The sequence below is a fragment of the Rosa chinensis genome, chromosome 1, assembly GCF_002994745.2.
Source record: "Rosa chinensis cultivar Old Blush chromosome 1, RchiOBHm-V2, whole genome shotgun sequence".
In the NCBI taxonomy this organism is placed as follows: Eukaryota; Viridiplantae; Streptophyta; class Magnoliopsida; order Rosales; family Rosaceae; genus Rosa; species Rosa chinensis.
Window position 1 is genome coordinate 3,984,821 of NC_037088.1, and position 24,345 is coordinate 4,009,165.

At 38.4% G+C, this 24,345-nt stretch overlaps 2 protein-coding genes across 2 annotated transcripts; one reads left to right on the forward strand and one right to left on the reverse strand.

Annotated features, from left to right (window-relative positions):
* The first annotated feature begins 1,576 nt into the window (after window positions 1-1,576).
* LOC112198706 lies at window positions 1,577-2,320 on the forward strand. Its single transcript, XM_024339833.1, has one exon. The coding sequence runs from the start codon at window positions 1,577-1,579 to the stop codon at window positions 2,318-2,320; it is 744 nt and encodes a 247-aa protein (XP_024195601.1).
* A 7,857-nt stretch (window positions 2,321-10,177) lies between these two features.
* On the reverse strand, window positions 10,178-12,493 carry LOC112198714 (serine/threonine-protein phosphatase 2A 65 kDa regulatory subunit A beta isoform). The gene is made up of 8 exons (XM_024339842.1): window positions 12,308-12,493; window positions 12,119-12,199; window positions 11,920-12,024; window positions 11,623-11,805; window positions 11,221-11,313; window positions 10,940-11,079; window positions 10,450-10,527; window positions 10,178-10,277 (listed from the first exon to the last, which is right to left on the reverse strand). Exons 1-8 carry the CDS (start codon window positions 12,476-12,478, stop codon window positions 10,178-10,180), a joined length of 951 nt encoding a protein of 316 aa, XP_024195610.1. The 5' UTR covers window positions 12,479-12,493.
* Between the last annotated feature and the right edge of the window lie 11,852 nt (window positions 12,494-24,345).

The window sequence follows — 24,345 nt, forward strand, 5'->3', positions numbered from 1 at the left end:
CTCAAGCCAATGCCTCCTCCTCTCGACGAACGTTTCCTTTTAAACTCTATTCTCTGTTTCCCTGTGTTACTATGGACGCTTTCCCGGTTGACTTTGGTGATGAAACCTTCCATGTGGATACCACCCCAGCCTATGTGGATTTGCCTTCACCGCCCACCGGTTTCTTTGAACACTACCTAAACCACTGTATAGTCGGCAAGCTCTTTGGCAAGAAACTTCCAGCTGAAATTGTAGTGAACCACTGCAATGAAATGTGGTCCAATCTGGAAGGCAATTTCCAAATCAACAAGCTGATAAATCACTGGTTTGTTATAGAGTTCAGTGTTACGAAGAACATTGTTCGGATCCTCGACAAAAGACCTTGGTTTATTGGCAGTCGTATCTTCCATTTACAAAGATGGTATTACAGTTTTGATGCTGCGTCTTCCCGCATTGAAAATCTTATTGTATGGGTACAACTCCCAAATCTTCCCCTCCCGTACTGGCATAAGCATTCCTTAACTTCCCTTTCTGAAAAAAATTGGTCGTTATGTTAATGCTGATGATAATACTTTACAAGTTAAGAAGTGCATGTTTGCAAGGGTCCTAATAGAGATTGATTTGCGTTTTCCTCTCAAACGCACGGTCCTTGTCAACAACAAAGTAGGTAACCTAATCCCCATTTTGGTCTCTTATGAGGTTCTCTATGAAGTTTGATTTCGATGCGGTCATTATATTCAGCGTAACCAAGTTCATTCCTGTCCTTTTAAGTTGTTCAATGATAATTTCTTTATGGTTGAAAGATTTGACAATGACCATCCAGTCTATCCGGCCGAAATGGCCAAGTATGAGAATATTCAAAGTCTGTTTGCAGAACACTTTTCCTTGGTCTTTTCTCAACCTATTGCTGCTCCAACCCCTATAGAAGGTGATAACTCTACTGATGGGGCATCGTGGAAAATCGTGTCCCGAAAAGGGAAGGGTAAAGGTTTCACTTATCCAAAACAGGGGACTATCCCCAATAATCAAAAAGCTATGTTAAAGCCGGGCAAGTCTTTCAAGGAGGCAGTTGCAAATAATGGGGCTGGGCCCTCTGGAGTTCCTAAGAATAAGGAGGTGCAGGTTGTTTTTGATGACTCGTCACAAGAAGTGGATCAATACATTGATGCTGAGGAGCCTCCTCGCCAAGGCGATCTTGATAAGCTCCTAGGTGAAGCTGCTGGGTTTGAAAACTTTAGCCCAGGTGTGGGGTTTGCCACCAGCCCGAGTCCAAAGAAAAGAACTAGACAAATGGTCGAAAACATGGAAACTAGTACTGATCAGTTTGTGGAAAATGCCTCTATTTTGAATATTTTAAATGAGAATGCTTAGTTGGAACAGCCGGGGCAGTTACTGGCTTGGTTTTCTAGCCCAAGTTCAGTATCTTATCACAACTTGGCGGCTAGATATTTTGTTTCTCTTAGATACCAGGCTTGCAAGTGTTTCTCTTCCGAATAAACTTAGTTCTTTGTTGTCTTTGTATTTTAATAATATCGAGTTTGTTACTTCTGTTGGACAAAGTGGTGGTTTAATTTTGTGTTGGAATTCTTCTACTGCTATGGTAGATATTATTGTGAAGCATAATAGGTTCTTTCATTGCAGAATTATTGATCCTATTTCCAATTCCACTTGGTTTGCTACCTTTGTTTATGTTTACCCGGACAAAAGTTTGCAGTTTGACTTTTGGAATGAGTTAACCTCTCTTAAACCTAGTTCTAATGATCCTTGGATTATCATGGGGAATTTTAATAATGTTACTTGTACTGAAGAAAAATCTGGAGGCAGCAATCCCTCCTCAACTTATATGCACAATTTTATTCATTTTCTGAATTCCATTAATGTTTGCTCCCTTCCGGCTGAAGGACTTCCTTTCACTTGGTCCAATAAGCATTCTGATCAGTCTTTGATTTTTGAGCTTTTGGATAGAGTGGTGGCTAACCCCCACTGGCTGAATTTATTCCCGTTTGCTACTCTAGAAAATCTCCTTATTTCTGGGTCTGATCATGGACCTATTGTTTTGACTATTCTTCCTGTTAGGGTTATTAAGACTTATAGTCTTAAATTTGAAGCCATTTGGCAATCTCACCCGGAGTTTCCTAACTTAGTAAAGAAATTTTGGAGTCAGACTCTGGATTCCAACCCTATTAAGAATTTTAAGCCTATCTCTAATGCTTTTTGCTTTCACCTCAGTCATTGGAGCAAAGAACAGTTTGGGAACTTTAGGAATAAGTACTCTACTTTGGAGAATGATCTAGCCTTCTATCAGCTTCAATTTATGAACAATCCCAATTCTGATTTTTAAGGAATAAAGTTCAGAGTTTGACAAACGCCCTCTTGGATGTCCAGCAAAATGAGGAATTTTATTGGGCTCAGAGAGCCAAGGCTAACTGGATTGCCTTTGGGGATAAGAATACAAAATTTTTCCATACCGCTGCTACTATTAGAAAAAAGAGAAATCGTATTGCAGGGATTAAAAATCACTTGCATATGTGGCTTACTAACCATGATGATATTAGCTATGTTTTTATTCACAGTTTCATGAATAGGTACCAGTCTTCTAGTGGGAATGCTCTTCCGGATACAAACTTTTTGAATTTAATTGATCCTATTATCTCGGATTCAGATAATCTTTGTTTGCTTAGACCTGTCTCTGAAGAAGAAATTCATCGGGCTGCCTTCACTATTGGAGGCTTAAAAGCCCCTGGACCTGATGGACTTAATGCCTGCTTCTTCCACAAAAATTGAGATATTATTAAGAATAAAGTTTGTGATTTAGTTTCCGATTTTTTCAATAATGTTTCCTCTCTAGAATTAATTAATCATACCAGCATTGCTTTGATCCCGAAAGTTGAGAAACCTGAGTTAGTAAATCATTTTAGACCCATTAGTCTATGTAATGTCATTTACAAGATCATTTCTAAAATTTTATTTTTTCGCCTTAAACCTTTACTTTCAAAATGTATTTCCAAGAATCAAGGAGCTTTTGCGCCAGGACGCTCGATTACAAATAACATTTTGATAGCTCACGAAATCTTTTCTTCTTTTAATAAAATGAAGGCTAGACATGGTGCAATGGCAGTCAAACTTGATATGGAGAAAGCCTATGACTTTCTTGATTGGAATTACATTTGTTGTGTTTTATCTAAGTTCGGTTTTAATTCTAAATGGATTGATTTGATTCTGGAATGTGTTTCCTCAGTCTCATTTTCAATTCTTATTAATGGTAAGGCTGAAGGAAACTTTAAGCCCTCGAGGGGTCTTAGGCAAGGAGATCCAATCTCTCCTTACATTTTTATTCTTTGTATGGAACCTTTTAATTCGCAGCCGTAATGCAGCATCTGTTGCTTCTAAGCACCATGTTGGTTTACTAATTTCGCCGAATGGTGTTCGAGTGTCTAACCTTCTTCTTGCGGATGATTGTCTAATTTTTGGTAGAGGTTCTCCTAAAGCTGCTCGGAATATCACAAGGATTCTTTCCAGGTTTGCTGCTTGCTCTGGGCAGCACATTAATTCAGATAAGTCCTTTGTCTATTTCTCCTCTAACTTGAATGCTTCAACTAAACTTCAGATTGCTAATATTTTGGGAATTCAACATAGAACTACTATAGGCAAATATCTAGGTGTTCATAACATTATTTTCTGGAAAGATCCCATAAATGCTAAAGTGTTGCTTGTTAGAATTTCAAAAAAGCTTAGTGGTTGGAAGAGTTCCACACTGTCTAGGGCTGGGTGTCTCACTCTTCTAAAGTCGAGCGCTTCTGCAGTGCCTAACCATGTTCTTTCTTGATTTAAATGCCCTATTTCTATTTCAAATTCCATAGATAAGGAAATGAGGAATTTCTTTTGGGGTGGCTCTGGTTCCCCTCCGGTGGCTTGGGAGCAAGTTTGCTTGCCGAAGTCTAAGGGAGGGCTTGGTATTAGACCGGTTTCTTGTTTTAATAAAGCTGCCTTGGCCAAGCTATGTTGGAAAGTTATTACAGACCAAAATAACTGGTGGGTGGAGATTGTTAGGAAAAAATACCTTCGTAGGTTATCCTTTTTTGAGGTTCCTAAGCAATCTCATCAATCGCTTGCTTGGAAGGGTATTTTAGACTCTAGAGATATTATTCTGAAAGGAATGAGATGGATTATTAGGAATGGTCATAACATAAAATTTTGGACCTTCAATTGGATCTATGATTTCCCCTTGATTCACCTGGTTGATGACACTAGCAGAGCCTCTATAGATCTAGACTAGTCTGTTTTAGAGTATTTAGTTAATGGAGTGTGGAATATTGAGAAACTCTCCCATTATTTAGAGTCTTCGATTGTTAGAGATATCTCCTTTGTTAATCTTCCATTTTTTGACAGGGATGATGAGTTTGTTTGGGGACCGAATTCTGATGGGAAATTTTCCATCAAATTAGCCACCTGGTTTCAATGCAATCAGAATGTTCACCCTAAGACTAATTTGCTGAACAAAATTTGGAAGCTCAATATTCCCCCCAAAGCAAAATTTTTTGCTTGGCTCCTTGTTCGAGATAGACTAAAAACAAGAGCAAGACTTGCTCACTTCAATGCTAGTATCAATCCTATTTGTGGCATGTGTAATCATGATGTGGAAAATTTGGATCAAATTTTTCGATCGTGCCCAAAAGTTTGGGCTATTTGGTCTATGGCTAATATGAATTAGAGCCCTACTATCTTTAATTGTTTTGATGATTGGATTGTTTACATGTTTCAGAATGCTCGAATGGATGCTTTGGAAAACTGTTTGCTTCTTTGTTGGCAAATATGGAAACAGCGTAATGATGTTTTGTTCAGGGACTCGGTTCAGTCTGGCTTTGTGGTGCATGCTTCAGCCTCCTTTTGTGCTGCCTATAGGACCCATAACCCCGTTCTATTATGACTTCCAATAGCTTAAGTGAAGTCATTAAATGGCACCCGCCTCCTGAAAACTTTGTGAAGCTCAACTTTGATGGGTCTGTTTCTTCTTCCAACCTTGCTGCTGCGGGCTTTGTTATTAGAAACCACTTTAGTGACCCCATTGTTGCTGGTTCGAGGTCAATTGGATCTTCAACAGTTCCTTTGGCTGAATGTATAGCTCTAAAGGATGGCCTGTTAGCGGCTAAGCGTTTCAACCTGGACCATATTTTAGTGGAGGATGACTCGTCCCTAATCATCAATTGTGTCAACCTCAAGTGTGAAGCTCCCTAGATGTTAAAATCTCTCCTCCAAGACATAGCTTCTATTGCTAATTCCTTCGCCAGCATCTCCTTCTCTCATGTTTTTCGGGAAGCGAACTTCTTAGCTGAGGATGTTACGTCTACGGGATCATGCTCGTCTCCTAGAGTTTGGCTGCAGTGTCTCCCTGTTTTGGCACTCTCTGCCCTTTACTGAGACAAGTTTAGCTTTGGTTGCCCGATGGGCTTTTCGTTGTAATTTTCTTTTTTCTACTCAAAAAAAAATCTAGCAGTCCATTGATTTTTAAAACACTACATCACATGTGTCAATATTGTATCACACATGTCTCAGTGTCTCACCAAAGCATAATTTCACTTAAGTTTGTCCAAAATCACCTTGTGAGCATGGCCCTTTACATCATACACTTATCATATTTAAATCAACACTGTATAACACCTACGTGTATCCTCAAATCACCTTATTGTGAGCGCCCCTTTGGGGGCCACGTCACACATGTATCACATATGTACTAAACATGTATCAACACGGTATCACATGTGGATCAACCAAAACACATTTTCATTCAATTTTGTCTCAAATCACCTTATGGCACCGACCGACCATGTCACACATGAATCAGACTTGTATCAACATTATAACACACATGTATCACCAAAACATATTTTCACTCTATTTTGTGATTTTGTCACAAATCACCTTATGAGCTCAGCCCGGCCCTCCATGTCATACATGTATCATACTAGTATCAACACTGTATCACACATATATCACGAAAACACATTTTCACTCCATTTTATCTCAAGAGCTACATATTGGTTACTACCTTGTGGTTTGAGTCCAAAATCAATTCAGTCTCTGGACTTCCAATTTCATCAAAACCATTCTTGTTCTATTATTTCTCACCTAATAGGTCAATATGTCATGTGTCTATGAAATGGAGTCGTTAAACTGCTGACGTGGCATGCCAACTCAGCCTAGGTGAGGCCCACATGGAAAGAAAAATACCGAAATTAACCTTGGCTCTCTACGAGCCCAGATTTTAGTCTGATTCTCCGTGTTACGTTCCGCACCTCAATTTACCGGTTTACTAGTCATTTGAAATTCTAGAATTTCAAAATCCCTTGTTTTGCTTTCGAGGTAAATTTCGGGCTTTAGACTTAAAATTGATCAATGTTGTAGTTAAGAAAGTTGTTAGGGATGTTGTAAGGAACATTTTGGTATAGGTGTTGATACCTGGTTCGGGGGCCCCACACATCGCCACTGCTGGTAGCGCGTGAGGGGCCGATTTTGGCCTCCTAAATTGGCTGGTTGCATTCCTTGTAACTTATGGAGCATTTTAGTATGTGTTTTGTAAATATTGGAGTAGGTTTAGTATCGATTGTGATTTTTCTGAAGTGTAGAGTTTCGGTTATCGATTTACGAGAATCCGACCGACGGATTTCTCTCAGTTTTGTCTTCCTTTAAATTGACAAATTTTTATCAGTGGTTAAGTTTAGGTCGAACCCGAGAAGTTGAAGCACTTGGGTTTTCAGGGTCGGAGTTTTAGTTTAGATTTTTGTCCTTTACATTCTAAATTCCGAATGCTGAGTTGTTGTTTATAATTACCATTTTGTATAGGATGTGAGGAGACCCCATTTGAGGAGGATTCTGACCGATCGCAGGATTAGCCGTTTATTGTGAGTGGACGCTTTCTTTTAAAACATATGCATGCAATAATGTAAATGATGGTTTTATTTATTTCTAGATTATAAATTGGTTTCGATTATGGAATTTATTTTTGGTTTCTTGACATTGGCTTGTGCTTCTAGCTTTTAGAAAGGATTGAGAATCGCTCATTGGTCTTATTATTTTAAGCTTTCTAATGAATCTTTCGAGTTGTGGATATTATTGGATTTTATGGATTTCTTTGCTTATTCGTTTATTGACTCGAGAATATTTTGGCGTGTGGGACACGCCGTTGATTTATTGATTTCTTATCACAAGATTTTCCAAGTGAGGTTCGAACCGTACTCGTGTCTTTATTTTGAGAGTTGGGGAAGCTTTACTGATTTTGGTTTTTCTCATGTTTTCATATGCCGTACCTAGGGTGATTATTTATAATGCTAGCATGTTGTCCGCCTTTGTGGTGACATGATAGGATCACGGAGGTTGTCAGCCTCTGTAGCACTAGTTACTGCCTCTGTGGCGGTAACTCTGAAGCCCAGTACCATATTCGCCTCAGTGGCATAAGGATATATACGGGAGTGAGAGAGTACTAATTTAGCCTGGGTGGCTATCACCCGAGTCTAGGATGTTCACTAGTATGGCTATCACCTTCCCCTATTCTCATGAGGTCCAAATAAGTTGATATTCTGCATTAGGCAACTGGAGAAGAACCCATTTTCGTTGAAGACGATCCTCTTGATTCCGAGGGCGTTGATGATGTCAAAGACCCACCGGTGGAATATGTTAATGACAATGCAGTCAGGCTGGTTTAGGGTGAAGAATTGCTTGAGTTTTTTTCAAGGTCTGAAAAATCGCTACCCGCTAGTCGGGCGGCCGCCAAGGGACTAGCGCCCAGACGCCTAGTCTGGTGCCTAGGCGGTTTCTATTTTTTTTTTTAATTTTAATTTATTTTATACCATATAAACATATTATAGACCTAAAAAATATATATAAATACTTATTATAATTTATAAATAACAATAATATGAATTTTCTATTAGGTCATTTCATGCATGTCGAACACATGGCTTGAATATTTTTAATTGAACACATGGCCGGATGATTCCTAGCCTATTCAAACACGAAGTCACAAACCCAAATAACCCAAAATCTTCCAAAACCAATTAATCTTCCAAAATCTTCCAACACCAATCTTCCAAAATCTTCTAAAACCAATTCACAGATTCAATCTTTCAAATCCCAATTCCTAGATCACCAAAATCAATTTTCTATGAAGAGAATTTGATCAGATCAACCAAACACAAGTCCTATTCTGCTCATCGTCCCAAACATCCATCCACCCACAACCAATTTCTGAAATGTAAACTCAATAGCGGCGGCGAAAACATTGAGCTTGAAGAAGATGATTGTAGCCACCCACATGTTCCCTCTAAATAACGTTTATGAATCATGAATCGGAGTGGTCAAGGAGCCCACGATGTCTCAGCGATCGGGTATCAAGATCTGTGGAAGGGTGCAATTGAGCTTTGGTGGCTTGAGGGAGCTTCGGTGGCTTGGGGGAACTGCGGTGGCTCGAGGGGAGCTGTGATGGCTCTGGGGGAGCTGGGAGAAGAGGTGCGGTGGAGGAGTGAACAGAGCAAAATCTTTTTGTCTAATTTGGGATCGAATGCTTTCGGTGTTTAGGTTTAGCACTTTTGCAAAGACATAAAAAAAAAAAAAAAAAAGGAAAACCGCCTAGACGCCCAGGCCTAAATTCTCTCCACCTAAGGCCGCCGATTACCCCTTCCTCGCCTCGGTCTCTTTCCTCCCAGCGCCTAGGCGGCCTGGGCGGCCGATTTTTAGAACACTGGTTTTTTTGCTCGTAGGAATGTCAAGGCTTGACCCTTTTGGTTTTGAGATTGTGTTCAGGGGGAAGGTCACGTAATAGAGAATCAGACTGAAATCTGGGTTAGAAGAGAGCCAGGGTTAACTTTGGTATATTCTTTTTCATGTGGGCCTCATCAGGGCTGAGTTGGCATACCAAGTTAGCGGTTTAGGGATTCAATTTCACAGACATATGGCGGATTGACCTACTAGATAAGAAATAATAGTGGATTGGTGTTTTTGATGAAATTGGAAGTTTAGAGACTAAATTAATTTTAGATCCAAATCACATGGTAGTAACCAATACATAGCCCTTATCTCAAATCATCTTTAAGCCATGTTTGCCATGTCACACAATTACCATACCTATATCAAGCCTGTATCAACATTGTATCACAGATTTATTAACATTTTATCACACTTTTAGTAACTCTGTATCATACATGTATCAATACTATATCAGACATGAAACAATCTAGTATCACACATGTATCAACATTGTATCATAATAACATATTTTAATTCTTCACTACACCAATTTTTCAATCAGACGACAGTTTTTCACTGTCGTCTGAGTATAAGGTTTGCTGTTGTCTATCTCAATGCCGTCTGATACATGAATCAGACAATACCAGAAAACTGTCGTCTGATAAAATTTAGTACAACAGCAGCTACTACCCAGTCTGTTGTCTGAACACCACAAAGAACAACAGCAATTTGTACCAGAACTCTTGTGCAAAGTAATTTCAGTTGGCAGACCCTGGAAGAATGTTGACGTGTAATGAATATTTAGAGAACATTGATTTGTACAAAAACTGTTGTCTGAATGAAGCTTGTAGATCAGCAATGTAATTGAATACTATTGTCTGACTTTGAACAAGACAACATGAAAACTATTAAAGCTATTGTATGTTATTGCTTCAGACAACAGTTTTTTCTTTCTTTTTTCTTTATGTTCGTTTGTTAGACAATGGTTTGCGATTGGTATTGAATTGTCTGAGATAGAAAAGAAGATATACACAATTGAACAACATATCCTTGATTCCAAAAACCATTTCATTCCAGTATTCGTCCCAACATTTACACAGGAATTAACCTTGTCCAAGTGCCTATATCTTTTTCATTAGCTTAACAAGCTTTCAAGTTTCATGAGCTTTACATGATAATAAAAAAGAATACAATTTGCTCGATCTCTCAAGATATAGTTGTAAGCAAAATCACTGCAAGCTTGAAGCCTATTCCTTTGGTGTTGTACCACTAAGATAGTTGTCAGCAAAATCACTGCAAGGAAAGAAAAGTAGATGCAATTAATAAATTGTCAAGGTATTGAGAGCATCATGATCAAATACTAAAGCTCTTATAAAAAGTAGATTGACACAAGTCAATCAAATAGTTTACGTGCACTCATGACTGATAAACTGGAAAACCCGGAATTGTTATAAACTACTCAAAGAAAGACAGGAGCCATGACCAACATTTTTGTAGCAAGCATTTTAATAAGGACATGAAGTGAAGGTCTAGCTGTGTCTTTGAATGGGTCTCCCACTCTGCAAAACAAACAAGAGGATATCATTTTTGAGAATTCAGAGACTGGTAAATGATTGACAGAATATTAGATAAATCATAATGACGAAAACAATAAGAACTTGGTCAAATCTACTGCCACAGTACCACTAGACATCTCCAAATTAACAGAAAAAGGAGGACATCAGGACTTACATGTCTCCTGTAATTGCAGCCTTATGACAATCACTTCCTTTGCCTCCGGATAGTATCCAAATATCCGGAACGCAATACCTGCAAGGGATTCAAGCAATAATTATTCCTTCATGATCTAATTAATATGGAAGCAACAACAAACTTATCTCCACTCCATGCCCAAATTTATAAAAACATAATTGACCCACCAACTGCTATTGTTGAAGCTGATGATAAATGTACAGGGACCAAATATTCAAAATCAGATCGATCATTTGTCTCTCTCTAGTCGTTTCTATAACAGTTAACAAAATGAAAGAAAACACCTATAGGCATTACAGGATTTCCCAATCTATCTAAAGTTCTAAACTATACCTAATAACAAATATACTCGACAAGTTACAGTTCAAGTGTGTGGCAAATGAATTAAACCCTTGAGCTCTATTTGCTAACACAGCTAAGTTAAATCAGGCAAAGAGAAAAATTAAGTGTCATAGCTAGTAATATTTACCTATCTTTTGATGCAGTGATAACCACCGGTAGAAGTTTGGAACAAGTAATTTCTGATCCCATAACAGGGGCAAGTAGGGAAATTACATGTAGAATGGTCATCCGATACAAATAGTGAGGGTTGTTAATCATTTCCAAAACCTGTCAACAGATTGCCAGATTTAAACAAGAGTAACAAATGACTCAGCCTAAAGGTACCTAACTAGACCTTAGTGCTATAAAACTACAAACCTAGTCATAGATACATTTTAGTCCAATCTAAAATAAGAAAAGAATAGAAACCTGTGGGACTATATGCTGCATGGCCCAATCAGGACCAAATTCTTCTGCAAGGCGCTTCACATTATTAGCAGCTGCATCACGTATTGAGTAAACCTACCATCAACAACAATTTTGTCAGTAAATTTCAAAAAAGAGGTTTCCCAGCCTATACTGCATGACAGATTACTGCCATTTCAATATTTTAAAACCAGAGGAAGTTGTTAACCACCAGATAAGATTCCCATGTTTTTACTTCTAGACAAGTAAAAGTAAATATAAGGTAACAAAATTCTTTCTGATGATGAAATAGAAAGAACAAAAAGCAGAAGCATCAAGTTCTTTTTCTTCTTCTTCTTGGCTTTCTGAAAGCAATAAGCATGAGATGTCAAAAAATTATTTATCAATCTCAAAGGCTGCACAAACCTTATCATTTAACCACTGCATGCAAAGAGAACCAAGCTTATCATCGAAAAACCCCACACCCAACTGACTTGCCAATAAAGGGATATATTCTATTATCGCAAGCCGAACCCTCCAATGTCTATCCTCTGCCAGTTCCACAATTGCTGGCAGTAGAGACTGGGACAGCAGATCAATTCCAATTCCCTGCACCAGGTAAATTACCAAGAACGGCTCAAATTCAATGGGAAAACATAAACCAATATCCTTAAGACAATAGTCTGTTGAATAATTTAACAGTGGTTGCGGGCAAAACCATACCTGGTTGACTTGCTCAAGCTTGCTAATAATGTTCAGCCGGACATCTGGAAACTCATCTTTGACAAGAGAAAGGAAAATAGGCAGCAGTTGCTCTATGGTTGCATCCTGCAACCACCAACAGAAAATGAATTAATATAAGGATCAGGAGAGCATGGTTAGTTTTATGAATTATATAGAAAAGTCAACAGAAGATTCTTGCCTTTCCTAAAACTGGTGCCATTCCCATTATCACTGAAGCCAATGCAGAGCGAACGTGCTGGGATGAATCTGTTGACAATTCCTATAGCAAGCAAACTTTATAAGTTATAAAGCTAAAGTCACACATCAGAACTGCATCAAGACTAATCAAACAAACTATTTAAAACAAAATATAAGTTAAGATGTGTACCTTAACAAATGGTAGGATTTGCTGAACGGCAAGTTCTGGGTCCAAAATTCGGCAAAACTTGGTTACTTTTCCTGCAGCAGCAATCCGCACCTCAGCCTCATTATCGCGAAGAAGTCGAACATAGGCAGGCACCAGGTCTGACCTAAAGAATGTCAACATCACAACAACCATCAATTAGAAGTCAACTGGCAAGTTCTCAAACTATTACTAAGATGGTGACTCAAATCACAAATATAAATATCAAGAAAACTATTATCTCATGGTCCAACTTGAAACTATATAGCCAAAAGAAAACTAGTCGTGCACAGTATAGTAATAAGTCATACAAATGAAAAAATAAGCAGGGATAGATACAGAGATAAGATAGTATATTGGCAGTGGGATACCTTGTATATGAGACTGTAATTCACTTGCTATAACAGTTAACAAAATGAAAGAAAACACCTATAGGCATTACAGGATTTCCCAATCTATCTAAATTATACCTAATAACAAATATACTCGACAAGTTACAGTTCAAGTGTGTGGCAAATGAATTAAACCCTTGAGCTCTATTTGCTAACACAGCAGCCAAATTACGAAAGCTAGTGTGCTATGAGCCAATGTGTATGTACCTTTTTACGGCCAGCAGCGAGCAGATCGGTACGGCTCTTGTCCTTGTCCATCCGATCCATTCCGTTCTTGCTCCCCACTGTGACTCCCCATAATCACCGCGGCCACGTCTCAATCACCATTAAACTCCGCTTTCTCCACCTTCAACACAAACACCATTACATTTGCATAAACACTCGACTTGTTCATTCATAAAAATGCACAGAAATAGCAGACAACCATAACTTAAGCTGAGCTTCGTGCTCAAAATCACAACAAATTAGGTTTCAATTCGATTGGAACGTAGCATCAATATGAAATCTGATTCAGAAGATCTAGAACCTGATTCGTAAACTGAATCAAGGAGAAAGTTGTACCTGGATTTAGCACCAGCTCGATCTCGTGGTTTTGGTGCGAATTGCTTAATTCTAGTCTCTTAGGCCCTTCTCTCTTTCTCTTCTCTCTTGTCTCTGGTTGGGACTGTGGGGACGTGTGGTTGCTTCCCTTGGATCCAACGCAACCTTCGTTTTCCCTTGGTCCGATGATCTCGATCGATGGAGGGGTGGCCGGGGTTTTATTCTTCATCGCTTGGGCTATCTTTTGGTGGTGGAGGTGTCAAAAGTCGACGACTGGAAGTCGAGCTTTCCAGCGTGACAGAGAGAAGGTGAGACGAAGAGAGAGAGCAGAGAGAAAGAGGCATGTGCGGCTGAAAGAGGAAGAAGGAGAAAATGAGAAAGGCTAGGGTGAGAGTGAGAGAGAGTGATTTTCAGCTGGAGGCGGACTGGGTGTTTTGCTCGATGGAATGGAGAGGGAACGAGTTGAAAGAGTATTAGTGTTAAAAGTATAAGTCAAACCCTAACTAAAGTCAGCTATTCATTGTATCAAAAAAAAAAAAAATCTAAAACTCAGACGACATCAAATAAAATGCATTGTCTGAAACTCATGTAACAATAGACAAATTAAAAACCATTGTCTGAACAACTTAAATCAAACAACATCTTTCAGTAGCCATTGACTTACAAGATATCAGACAACAGACACCTAATAACAGTTGTGTGACTGAAAATAATCAGACAACAGCAAAAATCAACCATTGTATAAATGAACCTTGGACAACATCACATAATAACTGTTGTCTGAATTAATTCATTCAGACAACATCAAAAAAATAAACCATTGTCTGAAATGATATTGCACAAGAGCCAAGAAAAAACTGTTGTCTAATTCGAAAACTCAGACGACACAATATTTCTTGCTGTCGTCTGATTAAATCAGACGACAGTTAAAATGTTTGCTGTCGTCTGATATGTGTTGTCTGATTCCGAAATTGGTGTAGTGCTTTTAGCCACAAATCACTCTTAAGACTTGACCCTAAGGCTGTTAATGGGTCAAGTCGTGTATCAACACTATATCACAAAATATATTTTACTTCATTTAACCCCAAATTACTCTCAGGACCCAGTCGGCCGGTCCCACCACATCACACGATATTGCACGTGTGTGATACTTGTATCATCAAAGCACATGTCCACTCTACTTTACTCAAAATCACAAGATTGCATTTTCATCTACTAGAGATACAAATAAAAGAGCAAAATACCTATATAAATAATGAAGATCAGTATATGAATGTAAAAATAACAAAGTATATGGCGAGGAATTTATGGAAATAATAAAGAAACCAGTGGGTTTTGGGCTTTGATAATGAAGCGAGGCCCAACCAAAATTTTAGACAAGAAACTAGTTTTTTATTTTTTTTTAAGAAAAAAAAACTATTTTGTGTTCAATTTTGGCTTCTTAATTGAGTACAACGACTCTTATAACAATTATAAGATGTAATTTGGATAGTCATGTAAAATATACATTGTACTCAAGCATAAGAACAAACTAACATATGCAAAATATTGATAAAGAAAACTAAACTGGAAAAGACATGCTTGATCTTCTCCTCTGAGCAATCTGATGAATGCAATCTCAGTAATAGGGTAGAGAACTTATATGCATGGGTGATTGGCGGAGCAGGGATTAAGGTCCATATATTGGCTTTAACGATTAGATGCCTCCCATAAAGGTTTCCTAATCCCATTACATCTAGGCCAACATTTTTACTGTTCCATATGCAAGTAGGGATCCTCATTATCCAAGCAACCCTTTGATCAGTACTGATATCAACATGAAACATTCATCATTTTAATGTGTTAAAGTTTGAATAGAATTCATTTTTTGAAATTTGAAATAAAAAGGACAAGTTTGATCAACTTACCTTTTGAATTAGAATTAAAGAGGTCATTGAAGGGATAAGTCTAAACAACTTACCTTTTCAATTTGAACTGAAGTGGTGTCTAAAACATTATATAAACCTAACAGGTCTTCCTCTCTAGATACACAATAATATTTCCTTCCTTTCCTTCAGAGAGAAAAACATTTGGTGCGTTTGCTAGAATCCAAGGTCTGGTGCTAGGCCCTTGGATTATCAATAGTTGTATCGTGGTGGTCAGAAGCCTAACAAACTACAAGCACTAAGTAGGGGCAAAATTCTGTCTAAAGGACATTGCCAATCTGCAAGCCTCTTTCGAATCACAAGTCAGTCCTCTTGCAATTACAATTCCTTTATTTCATATGCATGTTGTGCATTGTAATCTATATACTATTGTATAAATTATCATTGTAATTACTTATATATATTGTAACAAGTATATTTTCAATTCATTGATACAACTCTGATATAATGAACACTTAACCAGTTTGGGAATGACCTTTGTATGGGTTAGAGAGATACCCAATATCAGGAAAACCTTCTAAAACACACGTTGTTTTGGGATATGGTTACAGGACGCAGGCCAGTGTTGGCGGCTTTCCTAGTGTGTGATTGTCCGAATCTATCATCTCTTTGTAGAGATAGAACAAGTCCATATCAATCATACATCTCAAGTATCGAAAGATATCTTTTAATTTACACCAATCTAATGGCGTCGTGTTGACGCAAAGCTATACCTTAGCTAACAAGTTCACTGCAAATGAGATGTCCGGTCTTGTGCATTGATCTAATTACAATAATGCGCCTATTGTACTCAAGTAAGGCACTTCTGCCTCTAGCACATCTTCGTCATCATCCTTCAGATGAATAGTATTCTTTTCAGGATCAAGACTACGGACGATCATGGGGGTGCTTAAAGGTTTAACCTTGTCAAAATGCCTAAGCATCTATCAACACGATGCTCAAGTTCCAAACCGAGACATAATCATGTTCTCCCAAAATCCTTCATCTCAAACTCGGATTTCAAGTGTTTAGCGGTTTCCCTTAACTCTTTAAGGGCTTCCAATGAAGATCGTGTCCAACATGAACTGCGATGGAATCCGAAACTTGTTATGGAATCGCATGGGCATATCCCTTCCCAATCAAGTAGTCATCTTAGTGAGCGTTTTAACCTTATTGTAAACGTGCTCTGTGGTCTAGAGCCACATGACTTGGGTAAATGAAGTTCACCATGAACCTTCATATATATTCCGTATCTAGATCCCCATAGAGATACGTAGTGACCACATTCGTAAGCTGCATGTTCTGTCATTTGGAAACTACCACTCTGACAGGGTAGTGGAGTGCAATGACATCTATTACGAGAGAATATATCTCATCGTAGTCGATTCCAGGGCGTTTTGTGAGAAGCCTTGCGCCATAAAGCGTGATTGCCATCTCTTTTTCTCATCACACTTTCTAATGAAGACCCATTAGTCAATAGGTTTTATGTTAAGAGGTGTTGGCATCACTGGCTCGAAAACCTTCCTCTTCGTTAGAGAATCCAACTTAACCTAGATCGCATCTTTTCATTTAGGCCAAATCTCTCTACGTTGGCATTCATTCATCAATGGAGCATGGTTCGATATCATTGGACTTAACACACTCATGCGCAACGAAATGCACGATTACATCATCAATTATGATGGAGTTTCTATCGCACGTCTCATGTACACTAGTGTAATTTTCATAAAGCTCTATATTCTTAGGAATGGGTTCTGACATTGAGGCGTTCCCCAACGATAACCATAACCCGAAAGATTCTCATGAGATGGATTTTGAGTGTCAATGATCCAAGGATTAGGTTGTGCCAAAGCATCCTTCAAACCCATGGGCCTCCCACGCATCTTAGCTGGGGCCATGGCTTGTAACACCAGAGTGTCACTTTCTTTGGTGTTGGCTCCATACCTACCTCTGTGTAGGGTGGCGCTACGTCCTCTCGTAGAGACGTACTTCCTTGCAGGCATATTTGCACCAAATGTGTGATGTCGTCACTTTCGTAGAGATCGAGATGAGACATAGTGGGGACAGGCCATGACAATTCATGTTGTTCCTGCTGAACATTCGTGTTCTTATCTCCCCCTAACGACGAGAAGACTGTCTCATCAAAGTGACATCCACAAATGGCGGTAAGGAGATCGCCTAGCAAGGGCATTAAGTGGAGGACGATAGTTGGAATCTCAAATCCAACGTAGTTGCCCATTCATCTGTAAGGACCTATCATAGGGCATTGTAGCGGCACAATTGGCACATAAATTGCATACTCAAATATGCGTAAGTACGATACTTGTACCCAGTTACTAGCTGTAACGCAGAGGTAGATTTAGTGGTGGTGGGTCGTAAACAAATTAGCATAGCTGCATGCGATATTGCATCATCCCAAGCAGATATAAGGAGATTGGTGCGCATTACCAATGTCCGGACAAACATCGCAGTCATTTTCGCGAGACCATTAGGGTGTGTTCATGGGAATATAATGTCCAACATCAGCCACAATGCAATAACCATCGAAAGTCTGCGATGTAAACTCTCTAGCATTGTCAAGTCCAATTGAGCGAATAGGATGATCCGGGGAGTGAGCCCGTTTTTGTATGATATATGCCAGGAGTGTAGCGTAAGTAGCATTTACAAGTGGACAATGACACAACACATGACCAGCTTGTTTGCATGTCAACTAGCATCATGAGATATTTAAACATCCGCAAGTTGGTTGAACTAGTCCACGGATTCTATGTAAGAACATAATGAGTATTTTTATATCCTTTGCATAGGATGGTCTCAGTCCTAATTCCTTAAGGAATGGGCTTTGTAAAACGAGCGAGAGGCTTTAGAAGTAACCAATGAGGATTTTGGTTGGGCCTAAGAGTCTGAAACGCTATTTGAAGCAAGTTGGTGATTACAACAATACCTGGGGCACCATCACCATGATGGACGCCATCCATGGCGTCATGGATAGGGACTACTCCAGCTCTAGGCTGGTGGTGGACTGAGGCGGTGCCCTAGGCAGTAGAGTTGGTCACACTTAGTCCAGGAATCAACTTTTGATTCATGCTTCATTTCATTTAAGAGAAAGGATGTCCGTGTGAAGTCTTTAGAAGACGGATCATCATATCATGACTAGGATGAACTATCCTGTCATGACAAAGCCAATATGTGTCTAAATCCAAGAGATCTTATCTCATAACTTTATTGGATTTAATAGCTCGAATAGTGACATAGAGTCTACTAGAGAGACACATAAACTTCTCTAAGATGCGCTTTTGTTCGCACTCATTAGAGGTGTTACAAAGGAACTCATTTCCGTTCTCTACATGCGTTTTCGCATGGAATCCGTTGGCTATTCATATGTGCAATTTGACCTAGGAGCGTAGAGAGTTTTGTGATAGTAATCAAGGTGCCATTTGGCAAGGGGAACTTGGGCTATTCCATGTCCTTGAATTAATATTGATGACCCAGCCATCGTAGTCACAAAAGTAATATGGAGTCATAATGAAAAGAACTCAAAATTTTATTCATAAGTCAACGGAGTTACGTCATTGTCTCTTTGACCAAAGAAAAGCTAATCCAAAATGCTAGCTAATGCAAAACAATGGTAGTTGTCTAACTTCTTTCGGTAATTCCAAAATAAATGTGACCAGGTGAGTAGAGAGATGTCGGTGGAGTAAGGCTCGCTTAAGTACCACTAATCTCAGAACCTTCCTAGACATCACACTTACTTTGGGTGAGCCTTCTTTGAAGAAAGACTAAACCATTGGCAATTACTACAAAAATATATGGCAATTGCCTATTACATCTCTTGGAAAAATAAAGACTTAAACAGAATTGGCGATCTATTGATCCCAGCCAGATTTGTAGTCTTTAACCCTTCACTCTAAATCATCATCTTGATCTTCTTGTTTCACATTGTGAGCTTCTGTTGCTTCACAATATGCTTTGTAGGTGGTGACATTTTCTTCACGAGCTCTACAAATGTGTGCCCAATGACCAAATACTCTACATCAAGAACATACATCTCTTTACTCAAACTCCATTGATTGAGGCGCTTTGAAAGCGTCATTTAGATGGTTCTTAGTGTTGGTGGCGCCACCAACATGGCCAGAGGCGTTGCCTCCCTCTCCCTTTCCATGTGGACCTCTTCGGTTCAGTGTTCGCTTATTTTGGCGGTTACCTTCCCAAGTAGAGCGATTATATGAACCAGAACGTTCAGAAATATCCCTAAGATTAGGGTTTTGTTCTTGGCGCCCTCTCTTAGGGGCGCGACTATAATTGGATTCCAGAATATGCTTTGTTTCCACGAATCTCGAATTATAGTTCTTCACAAGGATGTTGTCATGCTTTTCAGCGACATTCATAGCTCCAATAAGCTCATGAAACCTTGTGATCCGTCCTGCAGTAACATCGATTCGATAGTTCTTAGAAACCATCAATGCAGAGACAAGGAAGGCAGAGAGAGTCTTCTCAATCAACATCACATGTGTGATCTCTTTACCACAGAATTCCATTAAGGATTTAATGCGCAGTGCCACTATGCCAAAAACCTTATCAAACGACGGGCCAAAACCGTGGTGTGATTTGGAGTGTGATCGATGTAGAGCGAGCCGTTATCTGATGAAAAATCAAACAATGGTGGAACACAGTTGTCTGAGAAACAGACAGGCCATGGGTATTTGTTATAACTGTTGTGTGATGGCTTGACAGATGGCTCAGAGATGCCATGCGCAGCTACGCAGCAATTGAAGCGCTACCTTCAGACAACAGTGCTTGGGTTCAAGTTGTTGTATGTTAAGCATATCAGACAACATACTTTTATTTTTTGTGTTGTCTGATTGATCCTCAAACTTCAGTGCTTGGACTATATCTGTTGTATGATCAACATTTGGGACAACAGAATTCAATTTCTTCTGTTGTCTAATTAAAATTGCGACAACAGAGTTTAATTACTTCTATTGTGTGAGTGCAGATTAGAAGACAGTGATTTGTTAAAAACCGATGTGCATATGAATGATTGGAATGTGATTTGTCCCATTTTTGGCCATTCAGACAACGGGCAGTTATCATTATATCTATTCTGTTGTCTGATTATTTGAATATCCCGTTCCTGAATTAAATTATGCATTTGATCCATTTACATACCAAATATAAACATTGCAAACCATCATTCCAAACCACTAATCATTGAACCCAACATTTTAAACAAGAAAAGCATTCTAGTGCATGCCCATCTACTTGGGACATCAAAAAGCTGATACATACATATATATATATATATATATATATATCCATTGTTCCAAAACATGCAACACATAGTGCATGACAATGTACCAACAGAGAAGCACAAAAAGATGTTTTCCTTAGCGAAAATGGTCCAGCAACAAGCGCGTTACTTCATGGTTCATGCACATGTGTTGACAACAAACTTCTCTCACTCATTTCGCACTTGATCAGTATCCGCTTGGGTGTATTGGCTGCTACCTCTCTTCCCCTCTCTCTTTCCTTTTCTTCTTCTTCTCAACATTATCCTCGGCAGGTTTATAGAATAAGAAAATAAATGTAAGGTATATATCATAAATATATGCTATATATCTAAAGAGTAAATATCTTCAAACAAATGAACTTTTATCAAAGTAGCTGGGTTGAATTATACTGAGTTCTAACCTTGACCTGTGATTTTATGACCAAGTGTTTAGGCCATGCTACCCAACTCCCCAACGCCTGCTTCACTGTTTCAATTTCATCTTTCACAGGAAACAACACTTTTGCTTTTTCCTCAAGTGCGGCATAAATAGAAACGCGCATATTAGCATGCCCTAGTGGAATGCCATGAACAAGCTAGGAAAGACAAAGCAACATGTTCAACAGAACCTATATATTGCCAACTTGCATTCAACCTCAGCTACCTTTAACAAAAAAGTGGACCAAAAAACAAGATTTATAGCTGTTGCCTATGTATGTTTGCAATAGAACAGATTTAAAAGAATAAGATGCAAGCTTCAGACGTTTTCAGAAAACTGGTAACAATCAAACTTTGATATTTTCCAGTTCATTATTAGCCCATATATCACAATCAAGAAAGCTAGGGACTGCAAGTACCAGAATAGAGGTTGTCCCAGAGTCTTAATATTCAAAAAACTTAAACAAGACTCTGGAACACTAAATAATGAGGATGCAGCTCACTCTCTTACCTTAGGATTTACAGGTTTTGTTCTCATATCATGCTTGCACACGGGGCCGCATGTCCCCCATTTTGTTAGCCATGAGTCCACACAGCTTGAATGAAATTCTACAAGTAACTCTCAAATGGTTATGGAAATATTTAAACTTCGAATGACAAGGTAAGAAAGTACTGCTAACTTATATGACGTCCCTATTACTACTACCAGTTGGCAATATACTGGAAAAGAAAAGACGATATAATATAACACTTTCATGTTACTCACATTCAGTTGAACATCTATCACAAGCTCAGAAACAGAGTTTGATGCTCTTGAATATGAACCTGGATCTTCTTCCTTCTCAACAGTCAGGCAGATCAAGATATTTTAATTAAAGCTCTTGCTGACATAAAAAAAAATAAAGATCTGAAGATATTCTATTCAAAATGACTGTTTCAATTACAAACTTCGACCACTGAAGATATTCTAGGTATAGGGTTGGAAAGCTTGGCTGATTGAGACTCTTATCTACCTATACGTGTTCTTGTGTGTGTGTGTGTGTTTTTTTGTTTTGTTTTTTTTTTTTTTTCAAACGTAGAAAAAGATACCAATTAGTAACCCAGAAAAACACAAAAACACAAGCAATCAGAAAATACTAAAAGCCAGCCCCACTTCACAACATCCAACTGATTCATCATAATAGAAGAGATGGATTGGTCCCTAGAACAGCAGCAACTGGAGCAAATAAATAAATAATACACTTGATCCTAAAGCCATTCCACTCCCAACATCTCTTCCCATTTTCTATCACCCATTTTTAGGTAATTCATAATTCCAGACATCGTCAGAAGTTTAGGGCATAAGACTAATGTAGCTTATATACAAAATAGAAATATTAGTTACCTCAACTTCAAGACCTTTTCTTTTGCATAAAGCTTTAAGAGCAGCATCGCATCTAACCACAAGTTCCTATTCTTGACACAAATATAAAAAATGCTTGCAGAAAAGTGCTTTATATGTGTGGGCTGGGAATATATCTATGTTCCTAGCAGAAATAAAGATGCTAACAGTTCAAGCAAATCTTATGTAAAACAAAACTGAGATACGGATAATAATGACCATACCAGTGGAAGTGAATGGTGAAGCTTTAGATGCTGACATATGCCAAATGGATCAGTATCGTTGGGAAGATTAATGTCGACTCTGCCAGCAGTTATGAACTTATGAGGCTCACTGCAATGTTAAATAGGAATATCAATCATAAATTTGTTCTCAATACAAATAAAAGAAAAAAGTTCCCAAGGTTTTCGTAGAAAAGATGAGGTCAGCTTGTTAGGCGGAAATGATAGAATCACAAGAGTCATCATAGGGGCCAAACGCAAGAACAAAAACAATTCTACAAGGACCATACTTTTTTCTTTTGTTCCAAATTTTATTATATACCAAATCATCCAGTAAGCTAGTTATTAAGAGCAGAAGACTAACCTCAGAGGAAGAGAGTTGAAATCTCCACAAACCAACAGAGGAATTTTCATCTCGGCAATTTTGTCCAGTCGAGTAATCAGGTCCGCAACCTTGTATCAGAAATAAAGACAATTAATCAATACTGTATTTAAACTTAAAATTCATAGAAGGCAGAGCTATTGAGTTTTAAACTGCACCTGGAACAATTTTACATCTGGGAACTTTGGATTTGCAGATATGTGCGTATTTGCCTATAGTTAAGAAGCACAACTGTGTCAGAACTCAGAACACAAGGATTAATGATATAAAACATATCCTTAATTCAAATACACATAGTACCACACAAATTATAGGTTGAATTCCATCGCAAGTGCCCTCACTTTCCTCATTTTCCATGTGCAACATTGGCCTACAAAATCACATATAACTAGTTGATAGAGCAAATAGATAATGCAGAAACATATCCACAAAACATAAGACTACAATGAAATATATACCTTCTTCAGCCTTATACAAGCTCTATCTCTCTGTTGAGGTTCCAATGGCTGCAATGCTTCTATCACTCTCATAATAGACCTATCAAACTCACACTACAAAAGTATATTAGAATTATCAACCATGGCATGTAAAATATTATCAATTTCCTCACTTTCTCCTTTTTTCCTAGTTAGTAAAAGCAAGAACTTCCTCACCTCATATTTTACGATTTCTTTGAATAATCTCAGCGGTAAAATGTAGCACAACCATCCATGCAAAACTCATCTCTTGCAAAAAACGGAAAATCATCCATTCAATTTAGTATCTTGATATGGTGTCCTCAAGTTCAAAAGCTCACCGAGTGGATTTCCTTTTATTAGACCAAATCTAGCCACACATATGTCCCTAAAAATTAAAAAAAAAATATTCAGACGCAGTTGTTTGGTAATTCATTGTATTAATTTGATAAGCACAAATCTTTCAGAATGCACAGTAGGTTGGGACAGGGGCAGTATTAGCTTGATTGAGAAGCTAAATGCACAAACTCTGTATTCAGAAACATTATTTTCATAATTTGTAAAGCATAAGATAATATGAAAGTCAAGAGTATCAGGCTTAAGGATTCAAGGAGCACTCTTCTAAAAAATAAAAAATAAAAAGGATTCAAGAAGCACAAGAAAAATGGTATACTTATATGCACATGTTTTCGGTGACATCAGTAACTAGTAAAATGAGAGACCTCCAGGGCCTTAACTAAGCTCCTGATATAGTCAGAAACAAGTAGAAATTTAACACAATCTACATAAATGTGCTTTTTTTTGTTGTTGTATAAATAATGCACTTGAACTGACCGGACTGTTAATACCTACCCTAGCACCAATTACTGAACAGTTCTTTATTCGGGCCAGCCTAGGTTAGGTTGGGGTAAATTATGCTAAAGAAAACATTTTGCATTATTCTCACATAGCCACTTTTGCAGCAGGACATTATCACCTACAAGGTTGCGCTTTGTTTGGAGTTCAAATGAACAACAAGCTTGGACATGGATGCAATTCCAA

Coding starts and splice junctions, on each gene's coding strand:
- LOC112198714 (XM_024339842.1), bottom strand. CDS start 12,478: ATGGTTGTTGTGATGTTGACATTCTTTAGGTCAGACCTGGTGCCTGCC. Junction 12,200..12,307: donor AAATCCTACCATTTGTTAAG/GTACACATCTTA, acceptor TGCTTGCTATAG/GAATTGTCAACAGATTCATC. Junction 11,080..11,220: donor TGCAGCATATAGTCCCACAG/GTTTCTATTCTT, acceptor ATCTGTTGACAG/GTTTTGGAAATGATTAACAA.
- LOC112198706 (XM_024339833.1), top strand. CDS start 1,577: ATGGTAGATATTATTGTGAAGCATAATAGGTTCTTTCATTGCAGAATT.